The 20,901-nt window shown below is 42.3% G+C and overlaps 1 protein-coding gene across 1 annotated transcript in view; it reads left to right on the top strand.

The window, feature by feature from the left end:
* LOC103749584 overlaps nt 1–20,901 on the top strand; it is a 193,047-nt gene that overhangs the window by 82,346 nt on the left and 89,800 nt on the right. Inside the window, exons 19-27 of the mRNA XM_017803006.2 lie at nt 745–947; nt 3,678–3,833; nt 5,259–5,352; nt 6,275–6,412; nt 12,709–12,866; nt 14,058–14,169; nt 15,532–15,581; nt 15,929–16,105; nt 20,750–20,752. Coding sequence (XP_017658495.2) covers nt 745–947; nt 3,678–3,833; nt 5,259–5,352; nt 6,275–6,412; nt 12,709–12,866; nt 14,058–14,169; nt 15,532–15,581; nt 15,929–16,105; nt 20,750–20,752 — 1,091 coding nt within the window. The remainder of the gene's footprint in view (nt 1–744; nt 948–3,677; nt 3,834–5,258; nt 5,353–6,274; nt 6,413–12,708; nt 12,867–14,057; nt 14,170–15,531; nt 15,582–15,928; nt 16,106–20,749; nt 20,753–20,901) is intronic.

The following is a 20,901-nucleotide window of genomic DNA, read 5'->3' as shown; positions in this document are numbered from 1 at the left end:
AGGATGAAGGAGGAGGATTACAAGTGCAAGGCCAGCCTGGGCAATTCAGCAAGATCCATTTCAAAGGAAAAGGAAAAGGAAGGCTGAGGATGTGGCTCCGTGGTAGAGGCTTGCCTAGCATGAGGCCCTGGGTGTAATCACACAGACACACATGCACACACACATACACACATGCACACGCATGCACACACACGCACACACACATGCACACACGCACACACATATGCACACACACGCACACACATGCGCACACATGCACACACATACACATGCACACACACGCACACACACATGTACACACACAGTTTAAAAGTTGTTTCAAAGTCCTTATTGTTGAAGGAGAATGATATATTTGATGCCTGCTTCCTGGGAATCGAGTGACAATGAAAGTGAATATGAAAAAATGCTTTGCACTTTGAAACTACAATTAGAGAGGTCTATTAGCCACCGAAATATTTTTTTTAATCAAGGGCTTTTATGTCTATTTAGATTTGATTCAATTTCTATGTTTAGATTCAAAATGTTATAATAGTAATATTTATCATGATAATAACAAAAAGTACTTCATATATAATAGCTCCTGTAACCCTCTTGACAACCCTATTAAGTAGTGGTTATCTATTAGTATCTGATAAGTAGCCCAGGAAATATGCATCCAGAGTCTGTGCCACTGACAGTATTTTTCTTTTTAGTATGTGTGAAGTTTCTTCTTTTGTGTTTTCTGATTACTTGGTTTGCTCTCAGCTCTTTTCAGCTAAAGTGATGGGCGATCCCTTTCTTGTGGAGGAAGTAGGACTGCTTGCACTCAAGTCTGCAGTGGATGAAGGACAGAAACAAGGCCAAGACTCCCGTGCACTGCTCCTGGACACATTTTCCAAGCTTCTGGAACTCCTGACTCTCCGCCACCGGCTGATAGGCATGAATGTGGAGAGTGCACACGTGGCCCGGTCAGTGGGGAGACCAGGAGCATCATGACAGGATGTGAACCCAGGGCTTACTGCCTGCAAACCTTGCCCCTCTGTCCCCCAGAGCAGCTGGAGTGAGTTTTCTAATGGGCTGAAGTGGTTCTTGCTCTTTTACTCCTCTCTCCTTCTAAGCCTCCCCATGAGCATAGTCCCCACATTTCTCCTTCATGAGATCCCACGATCTGCTGTCTTAAACTGTTTGTGTTGCTGTAACAGAATACCTGAGATGGCTAATTTATAAAGAATGGATATTTATTTCTAGTAGTTCTGAATGTTGAGAAGTTCAAGGTCAAGGGGTCCATATCTGGCAAGAACCTTCTGTTACATCAGCCCAACCACAGCAGACAGAAGGGCAACAGAGTACACCCCTGCTTATGCTCACAGGTCAAGTGAGGCGGGGAGGAGGAGAGGAGAAAGAGGAAGAAGTGGCAAGGGGAGGAAAGGAAAAAAAGAGAAAGGAGCTGATGTCCTTTTATCAGGAACCCACTTCCTCCATAACAGCAGAGCCCTCATGACCTCATCACCTCTTAAGGCTCACTGTCAACTACTCTTATATTGGGGATTGCATTTCCAACATATGGGACTGGGCATGGTGGCACACACCTTTAATCTCAGCACTGGGGAGGCAGAGGCAGAAGGATCACTGTGAGAGTCAGCCTGGTCTACGTAGTGAGTTCCAGGCCAGCTGAGGCTACAAGGAGATTCTGTGTCAAAAAAGAAAAAAAAAAAAATCAAACATTTCCAACATACAAACTTTGGGGCTATTCAAACCACAGCACCTGAGATGGAGCACTCTGGGAATATTGGTTGAATTTTCTCTTGCATACAATGAAGGCTAACTAGCAGAGGCCCTGGAGACAGGAGAGATGAGCCAGTGGCAGCATCCCAGTCTGAAGAGGAGCAGGGGTTCAGCAGGTCACAGAAGGGAAATGTTAATGCATTGTTTTAGTTGTAAGCACAAGGTGACACTAAGACTTCAGGTGGCCATTTTCCACAAGCAGGAAAAAAAAATGAGACTAGAGTGTTTGCATTAGGTATGAATGCTGTTTTGTTCTGGTTCTCCTGAGAGGCCTGGCTGACACAGACAGTCCAACTATCCACAAAACCATTATCAAGGACCTGCTGTGACTGGTTCTTTGCTGGGGCTTTAGGTGTATTATTTCATTGAATTCTTTTTTGGGGGGGTCTTTTTGAGACAGGGTCTTCCTGTAGCCCCAGCTGTCCTGGAACTCACTATGTAGACCAGGCTGGCCTTGAACTCACAGAGATCTACCTGCCTCTGCCTCCCGAGTGCTGGGATTAAAGGTGTGCGCCACCATGCCCAGCTTCATTGAATTCTTAAAGTATCCTTATGAGGTAGATACAAACATTTCATTAGCAAGGAAGCAGAGGCTCAGAAAAGTTAAGTAATTTCCCAAGGCCCTAAAATTAGAAAGTATAGAAGCAGAAGTTGAACTATTAGTCAAGATATTATTACCTCTCTGACATTGCCTCTCTACAATTTATGAGGCTCTTGGGGAAGTTAGAAAATTACCCATATGGGAGTGAAAATTACCCATAATATATTATAATAATGATATTCTTTTGAAAAGCAATGTTTTGGGAGCACAGGAAAGCAAGTATTTTATTCTTTTAAAGTAGGTCAGGGAAAGCGTCATAGGAGATGGTGCTGTGAAATCGTATTGGGTCCCTCCGAAATTCACATACTCAAGAACTAGTACTTCAGGATGGGCTCTTATCTGAAGCCAGGATCTTTTCAAGAGATAATCAAATTAAACTGAAGCTATTAGGTTGGGTCCTAATCCAATATGGCTATTGTGCTCATAAGAGGAGCTTTGACACAGATGTGCACAGGGGAGTAGACACCATCCATGAGCCAAGTCGAGAGGAACAGAACAGGTGTCTCCTTCACAGCCCTCAGAAGGACCCAACCCTTCCAACACTTTGATCTCAGAACTGAGAGACAGTGGATTTTTGTTGTGTAGGACATTGAACACTTTGCATATTTCTGTGGCACTTTGTGGCAACAGTCCCAGCATGCTGACACAGGTGCCAGCTAAACTCAGGATAAGAACAGATTTGGATCAGGGGTGTCAGAGCAGAAGGAGATGTGGCTGCTTAAGGGACATCTGAACAGAGTTGAATCGGGACAGGGTTGAGGATCACAGATTCTTACACAAGGAAGTGGTTCTAGGAACTGGGGATAGACTGCTCAAGGAGTGGATGCAGTAGGCAAAGAAAGAACCAGGGCCAGAACCCCAGGCAGCACCAGAACTTCAAGAGGAAGAGAAGTCAGTGAAGACTGAGAAACAAAGGTCATGTGGCAAGAGCACGCAGAGTGTGGGTCCAGGGGAACAGAGATGCTTGTAAGGGAGGGCCACCTTCAAAGAGCTCTGAGAGAAGACAGTGAACATTGCTCAGAGGGTCACATTGATAACTTCTTGAGGGCTCCAGACAGAAGTCAGCCTGCAGGAAGTGTGATTCAGGGAGGTACCCAAGTGCATCTCCTGCTCCAACTTTGTACTGCCTGTACCTGACCTAGAGAGCACAGGGCACAAGATCATTCTGGTTCATTCACCTCACACAATACTGGGCTTGCTCTGGTTTGGGTTTGTGTTTGAACTTATTCAAGTGTGTTGATTGTCTCCTGGCTTAATTACCTTTCAGGAAAAAACACTGACCAAGGTATCCTTGGCTTTTTTTCTTTTTAAGGCTGTATAAGCAATTGGCACAGGAAATGGGTTTTGAAGAGTTCCATTTGTATCTGAGGCCTGTTCCCTTTGAGTCTGCATCACACAAAGACAAGGTGGACCCACCCCCTCCTGTCTTCATAACATCTCTCCTAGAGGACAATGGTCGGGTAGACAGGTGAGCCTCAAGGAGGTAAAAATGCTACCATGGTACATGGTCAGTAACCAGTAAGAATGCTTCTGTTGGACATGCAAGTATCACTGAAACTCTAAATTCTCTTGTTTATAGTTTATTTACTATCATTCTGGGTTTTTCTCTTTTTTTCTGCTTTTTTAATATAAGGGAAAATAATATCTCAATCAAGGTCATACCTGAATATAAAAACACAAAATTAGTCTGGGCAAATGGCTCCATGGTTAAAGTGTTTACTGTGCAATCATGAGGACCCCAGAACTCACATAAATGCCAGGTAAGCTTGGTGACCCTGCCTATAATTTCAGCCTCAGAAGGTGGAGATGGGGATCCCCAGAGCCAGCTGATGTATGATGCCCTGTGTGCCCTGGTTGTTCTTGACTTCTACCCACTAGATGCCAGTCCCCCCTCCCCCACCTCTCTCCAACCTTCCTACCCCTTGGTTCTTCTTGATAATTGAAGATGTCTCCAGACATTGCCAAATAATTCCTTGGAGGCAAAATTTTCCCTGTTGTATCCTGCCACACTAGCTAAACAAAGACCAGAATTCAAAGGCAAGAAGTGTGAACAGGCCTTAAATTGAGGCCAGCTCACCAATGACACTAAAGGTCTGAAGCCAAACTCTAGTCTGGGCTTTTCAAGGGCCTCTGTTGGAACCAGTATTCTATACTTCTAGAAAGATGGAGCTAGAAGCCACTCATCAGCACAAGCTGCCCAAATGCTCTGTGGTCTGGTCAAGTGATCACTTGGCCTTCTCACCGATGCCAAGGAATGTGTCAAGGCAAAGGGAGCCTTGGGGTCGGGGGGAGTTTGTATGTCTAGGGAGCTTGCATATTGGCTTGGCCTTATGTATGTTAATTCTCTAAAGCTATTACTTTGGAGTGACGGTGTAAGAATAGCACTATTAAACATAAAGATGACGGCTTAACCTTAAAAAGCACTTTCATGCATAGCAATTTCACATTTACCATAATCCTACAATAGGTGATAGCCCCATTTACAGACAGGAAACAAAGATACTATATTACTTCACAGAAAGATGCACATGTCCCAAGGTAGAGACATGGTGCAAAGAATGTTTAGGTAAGTGTTGAACCACAAAAAAAGCAAGAATTAGGCACTACTTAGTGTTCAAAAGAGGGAATTAGTGGGGGATCCTGAACAGGTGTGGTCAAGCAAGTAAGATGAGAGGACTAATGAAGGGACAAGAATTTCCAACATTAGAGTCATCACCACAACCAAGTTCAAAGAGGATTGAAGACTGCCTGGGGCTGAAGTGCGGTCTTCGGTAAAACTTGCTATTACTACTGATGCTCCAGGTCTTGTTACCTACCATCTTGCCCCATTGGCATGGGTGTCCCTTGCCTGGCAGCACATTCCAACAGAGAGAATTTAATTTTCTTCTTGCAGATACTCTCCCACTGCCCTAGTCTTAGCCATTTCTGAGCTGGATGATAGCCACGTTGGCAAATTTAGTTTTTATACGAAAGAAGCCATTCTTAAGGTAAATTATTTCCTATATTTCTTTAGAAAAGCTAAAATTTTTAAAAGAAGCTAAAGTAAAACAAAGCAATTTGTTCCTGTGTTCTTTAAAAACATTCAACATTTAATTCTTATAAATTTGGCTTCCATTTAATAAGAAAAGTCTTCCTTCAGGTCTCACCTAGCATCACGGCACACATTTGTAATCTGGCACTGGGAAGATGGAGGCAGGAGGATCAGGAGTTCAAGGCCAACCTCAGCTACATGTTGAGTTTGAGTTTGAAGCCAGGCTGGGCTACATAAGACCTTTCTCAGCCTCAGCTATACATTGACACTGAATTTGGGGCCAGCCTGGGCTATATAAGACCTTGTCTCAAACAAAAGAAAACAAAAGAAAAAAACCTTGCTTTATTGCTGTGTACACTGGTCTAGCTTGAGCCAGAGTCTGCAGCCTCACACATAATAACTTGTGTTAGAGATGCATGCAGAGAACCAGCTCTGCATCTGGCTTTTAGAATATGTACTTATTATTGGAGCTTTTATCTTATCTTTAAAAAAAATAAACCTGGTGCTATTTTTTCCCATTGCACTTGAATTTGTTTGCTTTTTTCTGTGTATTTTTATGAGATGGATCTGGTCTTGGCTTTCAAGTGCCTTCTGCTGAGTCCATGTAGTTCATCAGAGCCTACCCTTCCTTCCCTAACTGTAGAAGAAACCTCATGTCCAACTACACAGCAGGTCAGACCTGGAGGCTGCCTGCCTGGGTTGAAATGCTGCTTGTGGGAGACCAGATTCAGTCTGAGCTCTGAGTAACAAGAATCCCAGTGCATCCTAGGGTTAAAGTCCTAAATGTTTTTACATGTTGAATGATGATCTTGACTATCAACTTCACCTGTCTCTCTATGGTAGCAATCCCTAATGCTTTACACATTTTCTTCCTTTAGCTTTTACGCCAATCAGGAGTGGAAAATATGCAAGTGACCCTCGCATGCCAAGCTGTTCAGAAAAATGCTTTGATAGTGGCTGTTCAACAGGCGTCCTTCTATCACACCCCTCGAGTGGACTGTCCAGCTGATGTCAAGGTCAGCCTGTATGATGGAGGAGCAAGAGGCAGGTTCACACTGCCAGCTGCTAATGACAGGCTGCCCCGCTTCTTCCCTCCCTCTCCCTCCCCCTCCTTCTTGCTCCCTCCTCCTTTTCTCCCTTCTTTGCTTCTTTCTCCCCCTCTTTTTTTGTCCCTTCCTCTTTGCCCACCCCCTTCTTCCTCTTTCCTATTTGTACAGGAAAAAAACAGAAAAGAATTTCTGGACAGAAAGGGTATGATCCAGTTCTATCAGATTACATGAGGATATTACTAGGTGAAGATTTCTTCTCGGATCATGACTTCTCAAAGGACAGGATTCCATCAAGCTACATAGATAAACAGAAGTTTATTTAACATAGAAAGCAGACGGTAGTATCCTCCAGAGAGCAATTGGATCAGCCTGTCCTAAAGAGTTGGGGGAGGAGTAGCAGCCCATGGAGTTTTGTGTTTTGGGCTTTTAAAAAAGTTTTTATGGAAGTGTGCCACAAAAAAATGTTTTTAAAAAAGAAATTTTTATGAGTATTTATTATGTGGGTAGCATATTCATGAGGTAAAGTAGCCCTTTCCCCTCCTAAATCATAGTTTACTTCATCTTCCTTTCAGGGTGGTCTCATGATCTTCTTGAAGAGCTCACGGTGAGGAGGGGACATCAAAATCCTAATGCAAATGACTTTTTTAGGTTTATTTTTCTTAAAGATCTTTTATTTTTAAGTATGTATATATATGTGTGTGTATCTGTTCGTGTGAGTGTGGGTGCCTGCAGAGGCCAGAAGAAGGCATCAGATCTCTTGGAACTGGAGTTATAGGTGGTTGAGAGTCAACTGACATGGGTACTGGGAACTGAACTCAGATCCTCTGCAAAAGCACTATGTGCTTTTAACTGCTGAGCCATCTCTCCAGCCCTATTTATTATTTGTTTGTTTGTTTGTTTATTTATTTATTTATTTAATATGTGTAAGTGCAGCCAGTCATGCAGTGCCTGCAGAGACCAGAAGAGGGTGTCAGATCCCTTGGAACTGAAGTTATGGATGGTTGCTAGCTGCCATGTGGGTGGTGGGAACCAAACCTGGGTCCTCCACAAGGGCAGCCAATACTCTTAACACTGAGTCATCAGTGTCCCCCAAATGATTCTCTAATGAAGTTCAGGTAGAGGATGCCGACGGTCCATTAGCACACAGGTGGCAGCTGGAAAATTGCCCTGGAGCCTGCGTTTCTCATGCAGCAGGAAGGGCCTGAGCTTAAGCTTCGAGAACATTTAACTGCAAAGGGGTATCCGAGCATCAGAAGACACAGCCACCTAAGACAGCTGCTGCTTCTTAGTCCCCCCATCTAGCTCTCTGTCTAGCCATCTGGACAGAGACTAAGGCATGGCTTCTGTTTTTGTTTACTTCATATCTCTCTCCTTGCCTACACAGTTTTAGGAAGACCCAGCATCCCTTCCTCATGGGCCTGGGGCAAGCCCTTCTGCTTTGGAGGTCATATCTTCTCTTAGAAAAGGTAGATCAGAGTATTTAAGATCAGGGTTTCTTTGATCTTCCCTGGGGAAAGAAATTCCAGTTTCCATGGCCTGCTTCTTGGATAAAACGGAGCAGGTGAAAGGCCAGGAAAAGGTGAGGTAGAGTGAAGAGAGTGACAGCTTTCTGAGTCTATTTCTGAGGCTTAAACACCTCAATGGTGTTCTAGTCACTTAGAAAATAATAAGGATTTATGGGCATTATGAGTCAAAAACCATGGAGCAGTATGAAAATATACATCATATCCAGTTTTCCTTTTATCTTCCTCCCTCTTCCCCACCTTACTCTCTTTGCTATTTGTTAATCAGTGGATGACCAAACTCTTACTAATGATTGTTTTCAGTGATGTACTAATACCTTTTTTTTCATTAAAAATATTTACTCTAATAAATTGTTGACTGGCTATAATCATCCAGGAGAAAATGTCCCACTTTTCAACCCTTTGTAGTTAAATGATTCCATTGTTTTATGGTTTATCCTTCTTACAGTTCTTTTTGTAAATATAGGAAGACACATTTGAGCCTTCCTTTTAAAAACATTCGTGTGCGTGTGTGTGTGTGTGTGTGTGTGTGTGTGTGTGTGTGTGTAGGAGTGCACATGCCACTGGTCACATATGGAGGTCAGAGGATAACTTGTAGGTAGGGGTCAGTTTGCTACCTTCCACTGGAATTTAATCACTCTAAGGATTGAATTCAAGCTTGGTAGCAAATGCCTTTTACCTGCTGACCCATCTTGCTGACCCTTGATCCTTCTTTTTACCACAAAACTACTCTACTGTATATACTCTCTTTTCCTCTCTTTTTTTAGTTGTTGAGATATAATTCATAGAACATAAAATTACTCCTTTAAAGTATCTAATTCAGGTGCTCAAGAGATGGCTCAGTGATGGGAGCACTCACTGCTATTCTAGAGAACCCAAGTTCGGTTTCCAGAACTCATACCAAGCAACTCACAACCACCCATAACTCCAGCTCCAAGGGATCCAATCCCCCCTTTTCTACTTCTGCAGACACCCTACACACATAACAGATACACTGTTACACAGAAATAAAAACTACAAATAAAAATTTCAGAAGTGTCTAATTCAGTGGTTTTTAAAATATTCATAGGACCGTGTATCCATCACCAAAATAACTGTATCACTCTGCAGAGAAACCCTGTACCATTAGCAGTCACTCCCATTGCCCCTCCCCCCACTCCCTGGCAACCACTATTCTAACTTTCCAGACTTACCTATTTCTACCTTTCACATGAGTGCAGTCACACATGTGGCCTTTTGTGTGGACTTTTTCACTTAGCACATTTTCAAAGTTTTCCGTGTTGTAGCATCTATCGGTACATCGTTCCTTTCTATTGCTGAATGATGTTCTGCCATATGGATACACTGCATTTTGTTTTTCCATTCATCATTGGGTTGTCTTTACTTTGACTATCAGGAATAATTCTGCCGTGAACTTACACAATGTGTACAGAGCAATCATGCCCCAGTGATTGCTGCCTCATTGGGCTACGGCCCAATATCTTTGGCTAGGTATGCAAGATCTTCCCTATTTGACCCAAAGCCTCTAATCTTCCACTTTCTCTGAACTCTGTGTTAAGAGCCTTAAGCATTGTGTGCATACTTGTGTCTCCATGTATCTGCTCATGTTTCCCCAGAATATTTTATCCTGACTCTACCACATCCCACTCCTCCTCACACCTCGTCTTTTGTCTAGAGAATGTTACTGTTACTCCAAGACCCAACTCAGTTATTACACCTTTCAGAAAACACCTAGTCCTCCTCTATCTCTACTAAAGTGAATTTATGACTGCTTCTTCATAAAATGTACATATGTATACACACTTATAAATAATCACAACAGTGGAAAAGGAAGGGGGTCTCAAGACATGACCAAGAATCAGAACAAGGGGACAAGTGTGAGAAAGAAAGAAGGAAAGAGACACGACAGAGAACTAAAGTTTGCGTTGCCACAGAACTCACAGGGAGGGAGGGTTTCATGAAGTAACGAGTCACCAAAAGTACAGACCGGCAAATGAACAGTGAAAAGTTGTTCAACATCAGTAGTTAGTAGGGAAAAGTAAACTAAAACCCCATTGAGAAACTGTTCCACACCTATTATAATGGTTACAATTTAAAATACTGGGACTGGGAGGTAGTTCAGGAGTTAGGAGCACTTGCTGTTCTTCCAGAAACTGGGTTCGATTCCCAGCACCCACATGGAGGCACTATTGCTCTCTTCTGGTCTTCATGGGCGCTGCACACGTACCAGTAAACATACCAGCAATCAAAACATTTGCACAAATATAAATAAATCATTTAAAAAATTGAAAAGACTGACCATTCCCAAAATTGACAAGGACGTAGAAGATCTGAAAGTCTTTACATTGCTGGTTGGAATGCAAAATGATACAACAACTTTGGAAAACAGTTTAGCAACTTAAAAAGTTAAACATGTGCCTACCATATGAACTAGCCATTCAACTTCTAGGTGCTTAAGGAAGAGAAATAAAGTTGGGGCCATACAGTAACTTGTACATGAATGCCCATAGTAGTTGTATTCATGATAATCAAGAACTGGAAAGACTTCAAACGTCCATCCAAATAGGCAAGGAGATAAACAAATTTTGCTATAGCCCTATGATGGGATACCACACAGCAGTACAGAGAAATAAAGTATTGATATCCACGACAATTTAAATGAAGCCAGCTAAAAAGAGCACATTTTGTAAGACCCTGTAAAATTCTAAAACACCCAGCCTATAATTGCAGAAAGCAGAGCAGTTAGATGTGGTGATGGTTTCACAGGTAAGTACAGAAAAATACATATCAGAACTTATCTGATTCTGTACTTTAAATGTAAGATGTTTATTAAATGTCAAATATTCCTCAATAAAGCTACTGTTAGGAGAGAAAAAGAATTTGATAGCACTGAATGAAGAGGGGAAAAATCCCAGAGAGGGAAGGATTACAATGAGACTATAGACATTCACAGAGCTTCCCTGCTGACTACTCCCTAGGTCAGAGTGAAGGGGCAAGATGCAGCTGGGCTGGAAGAACAGGAGGGATGTGTATTTATTGTTCTTGCATTAGTCTGCTAGGGCTAGCACCACAACACAATGCCAGAGTCGGTGTTTAAATAGAAGAAATTTATCTTCTCACAGAACTAGAGGCTAGATCTCTGAGATAGGTGTCAGCTTGGTGGGTTTCTGGTGAAGACTCTCCTGGCTTGTAGATGGAGGCCTTCTGCCTTCATTCCTCACGTTAAGAAGTGAAGAGGGTGGAGAAAGCAAGCCACAAGAGCTCTGGTGTCTCTTTTTTCCAGAACCATAACCTCATGTGTTAGGATTATATTTTTGCACTCTAGAATTTGGTGTCTCTTTTATGTGAACCAGCCCACTTGGATTAAGTCCTTACTTTTACAACATCATTTAACCTTTGTCACTTCCCAAAGGCCCCATCATCATACTGTATGGTAGATTTCTAGGGGAATACACAAACATTCAGTCTGTTCGCCATCTTTAAGAAGTCAGGTCATCGGCAAGGAATGGTGACCCACACCTAATCCTAACACTTGGGAGTTGGGGCAGGAAGATCAGGAGTTGAAAGTCATGCTCTGCTACATAGTGAGTTTGAGGCCAGCCTGGGCTACATAAGACTCTCAAAAAAAAAAACAAAAAAAACAAAAAAAACCCAAACCAACAAATTTAGATTAGAAATGAGGAAGAAACTTGAGAGTGTAGGAGGATTGTGGCAATAAGTGTCAGCCCCAGTATCCAGCTCAGGGCCCGTGTTTGCTTCCCTCTCACTCTATTCATGGTCTTATAAGATGACTCACTCCTTTGAACTACTAAACACTCCCATTTCCAGCATCCTAGGATGCCCCAGGGGTCTTCAGAATAAAAATTAGTTTGAAAACTTCAGATTTACTCCCCACCCTGGAATTTTCTTTCATCTTCACCTTAATTTCCATATGGATATCTCATTGTTTATTTAATTAAAGACAGCCTTTTTCTCTCAGTTAGTAATTGATAAAAAAATAAAAATTTTATGTCTTATAGGGTTTATACTGAGTGCAATATTGTATAGCTGTAATAATTCAACTGTAAACCTAAAGATATACAGCCAATTTTGTAAGAGATGCATCTTAGCTCAGAAAATTGTTATTGAATATGTCAATGCTGTTGTAATGAAATGCTTCTTCTGCGTATGTGGTTATTAAATAAATAATTAAAAAAAAAACATAAAACACTTCTACCCACCATGCTCTATAATGAATAAGATTGGGCTCTTAGAGGCTAGTGCTTTCCTACTTCCTTCCCCTTCCCCCACCCTCCCTCAGTCCCCTCCTTCTCCTGCCCACCTTCACTCCTGCTTTCCCTCTCTTTATCATTACATTGACAAAGGCAACATACATAGTCCACTTTCCTCTGCTTGGGGATCCAGAGGAGCTTTTCCAGATCTTATAACTGTGAACTCCATTAGCTGTTCCACATAGAAAATGTTACTCAACCAGTCTGTAAAATGGAGAATTCTTCTCTGAGCACTTTAGATAACTACTATATTCTGGAAATAGCCATACTTTGTGCCTCCCCGCTTCACTGTGCAAAGTGGTGTCTCTCTTCCTGCTCCCACTTCCCCTTTACTTCCCCTTCCCGTTCTTTTCTCTTCTTTCCAGTCTTCTCCTCCCATTACATATGTGTAGGATCAGCTGTGTGCTGCTAGCACTACAGGACCCATACATCCAACAAACTGAATTAACTTTAGTTTCAAATGCCTTAGGAAACAAGAAGTTCAGATCTGAGGAATCATGGTGGAGTGAGTCCAACCAGAAGAGATTCCAGAACTCCGCCTGGCACAGAGAGCTTGCTGTCCCCCTCACCTTCCAAAGTCCCTGGCACCCTTATCCATTCTTCAGCAAGAGTTCAAACTGCAAAAAGGTAGTGTATCTAGTGGGAGGATATTCGAGTCAATCCAAAATAGAGTGACTGGTGTGTGCTTTACTCTCTTAAGATCTCATAAGAAGATCCTATATGAACACGCCTTCTGATCTGTGAAGTCAGCTGTTCCGGATTCCGTCCTTCCCTCCCTTCCTCTCCTTTCTTCTCTTTGATTTTTCTTTCTTTCTTTCACTCATGCTTCTTTCTCTGTATATTTTTCAAAGTGTTCTTCACATGCAGGAATAGTATAGGCTGCTCCAAATTTTCCATAATCACCTTAAAGAAACACAGAATTATTTTCACTATTCTAACAAAGATTTTACCATTGTTCAGAATGATAGGATGGTGAGTTCTCAGACAGGCATGGTCTTCACAGATGTATGTCTACTTTCAAGGATACCCTATTACGTCATGATATCTTTCCACCACATCAGAGAAAGATTTTTTTTTTAATTTATTTTTTTAAATTTAATTTATTTTTTAAAATTTTATGTGTATTCATGTATTGCCTGCATGTAGGTAAGTGCACCCAGGTCGTGCAATGCCCACGGAGGTCAGAAGATTCTGTTGGATCCCCTGGGAGTGGAGTTACGGACAGTTGTTAGCTGCCATGTGCGTGCTGGGATTCGAACCTGAGTCTTCTGAAAGAACAACCAGTGTTCTTAACTGCTGAGCCATCTCTCCAGCAAGAAAGAGATCTTTTTATTCTCGAATAATTACGACCACTCTCAGTATTTTATGGAGGACATACCAAGGGCACTCTAATATAATTTGGAAAATCTAGAATGAAAAACAGTAACAGGCAAAGCAACTCTTCTATCGAAGATGCCATTAATCTGACACATGGCCAGAGGTCAGGTACCTTCTGACTACATTCCCAGTGTGGTTGAAGAGCTAAGATTAGCGTTTTTAGTTGAAAGACCCTTCAGTTCAGGTATCTTGATGGCTAAGACAAGGAGCCATACTGAACCAGGCTATGATGTCTGGAGAGGGACTGCTGACACATTTTAGGCACAATGAAGTCTCCAAGGAGCATGGTGGCAGATGAGCAAACAGAAGCACTTGAGCAGGTGAGACCCAGGGAGGCAGAGCCACTACCCTGCCGCTCCAGCACCCAGCATGTGAGTTAGCAGCATGCTCCACATCCACCTCCCTCCCTCCTCAGTTCAGTTGTCTCTCTTCACTTGTCAGGGCTCCAGAGGCCTTTGTATCTATTCAACTAGAAAAGGCAAGGTTGCGGGACATGATGTTGAACGCCTTCCTCCTCAAAAAACAGACCATTGCTGACAGAACGAAGAGCTCTGTGAGTGTTTGGGAAAAAGGGCTTCCTACAGCTCTCATTTGCTTTTATATTTGAGCAAATAAAATTTCTGAGCTTGAAGTTTTTTGCTTTCAATCATTTGGGTAGGATTATTGGAAATATATATTTAGAACTGAAAAATGGAGCTCAATTAGAAAAAGAATCAATTCATACAGATTAGTCTGGTTTTAAAAAATTTGTGTTCTCAAGGCTGTATTTTGTCATGTCACTTTCTAAATGGACCAGTCTAAGTACCTACTTTGGGGCATTTGCTACTCCTGAGTGACCCACAGGGGTTCAGGTGGTTTAGGCAGGGTTGGCAAGGTGGGCAGATGGTCACCTGTTACCTTTATTTATCAGATGCTAATGATGTGTTCCAGTTTAAGATTTTTTTTATATAAGCCAAGTCAGTAAGAAAATATTACAAAGTTCAAACCATCATTTCTTAATTTTGTGAAGTGTTTCATTATTCACTATTTTTATGAAGAAATTATTATGCTAATGCATAGTTATCTGGAAGGAAAAATGATAAGGTTCATCATCTCTAGGCTTTGTTCCTATCCCTGATTGAAAAAGGACTTAGGTTTGCTTACTCTGGTTATGTAAATGGAATATAATGGTGGTCAGATATTCTGTTTACTAATGAGTAATGATAGAAGCAAAGAGTGTCAGTCCCCCCCACCCCCAAACAAGCAACTCTCTAAAACTAGTGACCATGTGAAAATACAAGCTCCTTAACTGACCTTCAGGAGTATTCAACACCTACCAGATCAGAAAGAGCTCAGGCAATAAATACAGTGATCAGTTTTGTCAGCTTTGGGATTTTAGCCTACTTACACGTTAATAAGTTTACTTCTTACTAGTACATGGAAGATATGAGACTCAGATCAGAGACAGCTTGTTCTTCACAGCAGAGCAGGCAGCGTGAGTGTCATGTTTTTGTCAGTTCCCTTTGCCTCCCAAGTCTCACAGAGAGTGTGGAAGAATCTACATGTACCCAGTGGATTTCTGTAACAGTCAGAAAGCATGGAGCTTGGAGAGCATACCTCTTTAATATCAAGAATGCCCTTTTCCATAGAGGAGGACATTACCTTAACTCCAAGGATTGTTCTCTGCAAACACAGCCCTGAAAATGGTCCAGGTGAAAAGTAGTCAGGGTCTGACATTCTTGGTATAATCAGTAAGATGTGTGAGAATAGAAGAGACCCACATAAGAGTCTCCCAACAAGTTTACCCTCTGAAAGAATGTCTCAAGTCTATGGCCTTTTCGTGCTTGAACTTGGCCATGTATTTGTTCATATGTCATAAGATGACTAGCTACAGTCGACTGTCTTACAGAATAAATATTATTTTCTTTTATCACAGGAGGACATTGGAAAAGTCAAGAGGGAGGTGATTGTTGAATATTGTCAAAAGTAAGTATAGTTTGTGTGAACAGCATATGTTGGATTCTCTGACTGAATGTAATTATTAGTAATATTGCATAGAAATCCAGATAATGAGTCTGGTGGTTTGTGTTTAAATAAACCACAGGCCTACTAAACAGAACCAAGTTATCATCTCTCATGTCGGGGAGCATCAGAAGTGAGGACAGGAGGCACTTTGAAGAAGAGGTCCATGCCTCTTCCTTCAGACCATGCCAACCTCACCCACACGGAAATTCCTTTTTGAAAAGTCCCCCAGGGAAGTAGATCCTGGAACTTCTTTGAAAGGTAGAAGAACATGAATTATTCTTTAGGACATCATCTCCTTCGACTTCCAGGTTGAATTGCCAGATGTCTCACTATGCCCTTCGGGGTCAGATCATGGCGTACTGCAATAGCCTGACAGCCCTGCTGGCAGACTTTCCTACCATCAAGGATACTTTTTTCATGGTGGGACAACCACAGGAGAAGAAGGGCTTGAAGGGCTCCAAAGAGGACCTAAAGGCTGATCCCAGGTATGTAAGGTCTGCTAGAGCTTGTGTCTCTACTTCCCAGGTCCTCCCTCTCCCAGAGAGGCATGCTAAGTGCTGAAGCTCTTGTTGCTAAAGTGTCCCCCATGGTCCAGGGACAGAGACTCTGTGCGAATACCTGTAAGAGTTGGGACCTAGTGAGAGGGTTTTAGGTGATTAAGGGTATATCCTTGAATGGGGATTGTGAGGTGCTGGTCTCCTTTTCTTCTTTCTCTTTGCTTTTCAGTCGCAACCCTTTACATAAGCCATGAAAGAAAGTTTTGCTGTGCCGGGTACTATGATCGTGACGCACTGCCTCACCTAAAGCAGCGAGGCCAACTAAGCATAAACTGAAACCCTTACAATTTTGAGGCAAAATAAACATTTTCTCTTTATTAACTGATTACTTTGGGTATTTATTGTAGTAACAGAAAACTGACAAATACACTTGCTGCCTTTATTTTCTGTGATTTTGACTTTCTGGACTGAAAGGTCAAAAGAAAACATTAACAGTCCAAGAATAAGAGCATCTTTGTATTTGACCCCAGAAGGAGCTCTTTGTTTATGGGCTGTGTGACTCCGTGACTGCCTTTTCAATCAATGCACTTTTATTTTCCCCTGGGGAGGTCAAAGATTTTCATCAGTCACAACCCTTTACATAAGCTAATGTCTAAAATAAGCAAGCAAACAAGGAAATGTGCTTTTGAGCTGTCCTAGTTTCAAATATTCTATTCAATGGAGAAGAAATAGTCAGAAAAATAATAATTAACCAGTGCTGTGGGTAAAGTAGTGGCCCAACTTTTTCTAACAGTATACCCAGAGATAGAATGATAAGATAGGAGCGTTTCCACACTGCCTTATCATGCTACATATAGATTTCCAATGTACCTAACCCAGCCTACCTAGAGCTCACCCACCCGGATGGAGGAGTTAGCAACCTGTACTAACCACACTACCTTAAAAGTGGAGAACAGGAGCATGTGTTACATGGTTATGCAGCCTCCAAGGAGGAGCAAAAACACCCTGTTCACCTGTGGGGTGAACTGTTCTCATTTCCTTTATAGCATGGAGTTTGAGTAACAGTAGTGAAATATGATCACAGACCTGAGAGATGAAAGGAATTTACAGATCGTGTGCATTGGGCCGCACTTCCGCTCATTCATTCATGCATGCATGCACTGGCAACCATCATTTGTTCAGTGCTTACTTAGTTCCACTCATTTTTTGGCATGTCAGAGGTACAAAGGCCCTGGGGGAAAGCTCTATAATCGAACAAGGAACTTCAGAGATAATGTTAGAGGTATTTTTCAAGATACAAAGCAGGGGCTATTTAACTCTACCCCAGGGCCTCAGGGAAGAATTCAAAAGACAGGTAAGAAGAAAGTGCAGTTTATGAAATAAGTGGAATAGTCCACGAAGACCAGAGAAGGAAAGAAGCTGAAGACCTTCAGCCCTTGGGACTGACGGTGGCCAGTCTGGCCTTGATGCGTACACAGGATCTCCGTTAGTGGACACCGGTGCTCTTGCTTTTGAGCTCAGCCAGTGCTTCCCTTTGAGTAGACTTCAGGGCTTGCCTAAGGTTAGGGTGCACTTAGGAGAAGAATGGCAAAAATATCTCAGTAGACTATTTTGTAGAAAGATTTAACTGGGCACCTGCAGGTCAGAAAAGCTAAAATGTGTTTTTCTTTCATGTAAAACATTACAGGTGAATCCTCTAAGATTTGTTTAATTTCATTAGTTTCTCACCCTCTAGCCAAGCTGACCAATCCACATTTGGGATCAAACTTTAAAAATTCTTCCAGAAGCCTAACCATGAGTTCACTACATTTCTGTTTAGTATGGAATGTATTCAGGAAGTCTGTTTTTGTTTGATATGTTTAGTTTCCAGCAACCAAATAAGGAGGATGTGAAGAGGAGAGGATCTCTGCAGCTTGCAGATCTCATTCGGTTCTTTCTGATTTCTTGTCGATGGCTGGGTGTCCTAAGGAGTAAGGCAAGCAGGCATTTGATGGAGAGCCTTGGCTCCTGAGTAGACTAGTCAGTTAAAGTATAATGATTTTAGGCAGAGTCTTGGGCCAGAAAGTGAGAATAAAGAGGCCAAATGGTCGTGAATAGTGACTGTGGACGATTTGTGCTTCTCCACAACCTTCATGTCCTGCTTCCTAAACCATCTAGATATTAATATGTCTCTTTTAGTACACTCACTTGTAGGTGTATAAAGGAATTTCTGTTACATGGAAGTTCGAGGAAAAGACCGCCTAAGAGTCTTTTCTAACTCCAGAGTCTGTGGTTCTCTGCACTAATAGGAACAGTATCGTATGTGATTATAACAAAGCATCAGAAACCGGCTAATTTATTTATTTATTTTTTGATGAAAAGGTTTATGTAGCTTAATCTTGGAAGTTCAAGGGCAAAATTACAGCATTAGCTTAGTTCTGGAGAGGACCCTTTCACCCAATCCCATCAGAGTGGGAGTGAATATGTGAGGGAGAAATCACATCGAAAAATCAGGAAAGTGGGCTGGAGACACGGCTCAGTGCTTAAGAGCACTGGTTGCTTTTCTAGAGGACCCAGATTTGGTTCCAAGAACCAACTAACAACTGTATGGCTAACAACTGTCCGTAACTCCAGCTCCAGAGGATCTGATGCCCTCTTCTGACTTCTGGGGTCATTTGCGCTCACATTTGTAGCCTACCACTCCCCCCATCCCCCACCCATACACATAATAAAAATAAAAATGAACCTTAAAAAAATTCAGGAAAGCAGAACTGGTAGGTGGAGGCAGGAAGGTCAGGCATTCAGAGTCATCCTTGGCTACACAGAAAGTTTAACACCAGCCTGGAGTATGAGATTTTATCACAACATCTATCCCCCAGAAAAATATAGTAAAAAAAATAAAAATAATTTTAAAAATCAATAAGACAGAGAGATACTGGGATCCAACAATCTGGTCTAAGAGCACATCACCAACTGACCTATGGACAGGCCTGCAGGCTTCACCTCTAAAAAGTCCCCCGACCTTCCAGTAACTCCCCCTAGGGACCAGCCTCTAATTAATGAACACTTTGGTGAAGGGGACATATTTAAACTCAACCCAAGCCATAGCCATCAGCCACACAAAAATTCGGTGTGGAGTCATGGCCTGGGTTTTTGTGTTTTGTTTTGTTTTGTTTGTTTTTCTAACCCCACCTCAGTCACATGTTGCCCTGAGGTCTTAGGAAAGTCACTTATCTTCAGTCTTTGAACTTCAGTCTTTTTGCAGGAGTGAGAACAGTGAAGCAACTGTCTGAGGTTAAATATGTTGCAATTCTCAGTGCTTAGTTATCAGAACATGACTACAAGAAGTAGAATTGCTGAGGAAGGGCTTTCTGGAAAGAGGCCATTCCTGTGACTACTTGTGAAATGTTAAATGGGAACCACCACAGGCAAAGCTAACGAGAGCAAATGGGGCAGGGTTGAATAAGGAGGGCCATGGAGGAAAGAAATCCTTATTCATTTATAAAATAAGGGGTTGAACTACATTGGAGATAAGAGATAAACTTATTTTAAATGTCAGTTCTAATAATTTATTAGTGGCCCTGATGAGGATTCTGAGATTTTTTAAAAAATATTTTGTTTATTATTTTTATTTTACATGTATGAGTGTATTACCTGCATGTAAGTGAGTGCACCCATGTCGTGCCCAGAGGTCAGAAGAGGGCTTCGATTCTCTTGGGACTCGAGTTAAAGAGAGTTTGTGGCCGCCATGTGGGTGCTGGGAATTGAACCCAGGTCCTCTGTAAGACCAGTCAGTGCTCTTAATCGCTGAGCCATCTCTCCAACCCGGATTCTGAGATATTTCGTCTGTTAAAGTATGGTAATTGATTGGCAATGTCTGCCACGGCCAAGTTGTATGGGTTCATAATTCAAAGATGCAACTTAATCCTTAAAAGGCTCTCGTGTGCTGTGGTAAAGCAGAATCCTCCCAAAGCCGAGTCACTGCTAGCGAGGAGCTAAAGGGAGTTCTCCTCCCATGAAGTTTCTTGAGTCTTCTGTTCCCTTCACGGTTCCAGAAGTGACTGGAGTCTGAAGACTAGAATGTCAGTCAACTGCACTTTGAGGAGCAAGTGGCAAAGGGTGGTGGTGGAGCAAAGACAGTAGAGAGAGGGGGCACTGTTGACTGAACACTTACTATGTGACAAACAGAGCCACTGTCATCCCACACAGCTACTTTGTGCAAATTACAAGAAGGCTCTTTCTTCTGGTGGGTGTGGCAAGAAAAGCAGAGGCTGGATCCTGACCACTGCTGGTTGCCTCAGGGCATAACCTGAACAACACACAGAAGTCTTGGTACCAAGAGCTATACAACAATGAAATAGACATGACCCTAACCCAGCAAGGGGAAATGGATAACAACACACTGTGATATGGAGCAAAATAAAATAAATGTTTAATAAACATCCCCATCAAGAAATGCTCATCAAAGATTGGGGAGATAGGGGTAGGAGCAAGGCCTCAGGAAAGAGCAGATGCTTACTCTGGGTCTTGAGTGATGACTAATGCTCTCGGAGGTCAAATAAAGGAAATTCAGTTCAAGCTGGTAGATCTGAATGTGCAAAGTCACAAGGATGTATGGTGCCAGGTGGACTTCTGCCTTGCCTGTGTCCAGAGCAGGTGAGGGCACAGTGAGATACACAGAGGAATGGGCAAGATCCAGAAATCTGCTACCTTCTGGGAGTCCTGTGTTTCTGCCTCTGATCTTGCTGGGATACTGCAATTGCACATGTGTACCACTGCATCTTTCTTTCCCCTCCCCTCCCCCC

This window comes from Nannospalax galili, unplaced genomic scaffold (assembly GCF_000622305.1).
Source record: "Nannospalax galili isolate Female #2095 unplaced genomic scaffold, S.galili_v1.0 scaffold646, whole genome shotgun sequence".
In the NCBI taxonomy this organism is placed as follows: domain Eukaryota; kingdom Metazoa; phylum Chordata; class Mammalia; order Rodentia; family Spalacidae; genus Nannospalax; species Nannospalax galili.
Note: the sequence above shows the minus strand (reverse complement) of the source record. Positions and strands in the feature narration are given on the sequence as shown.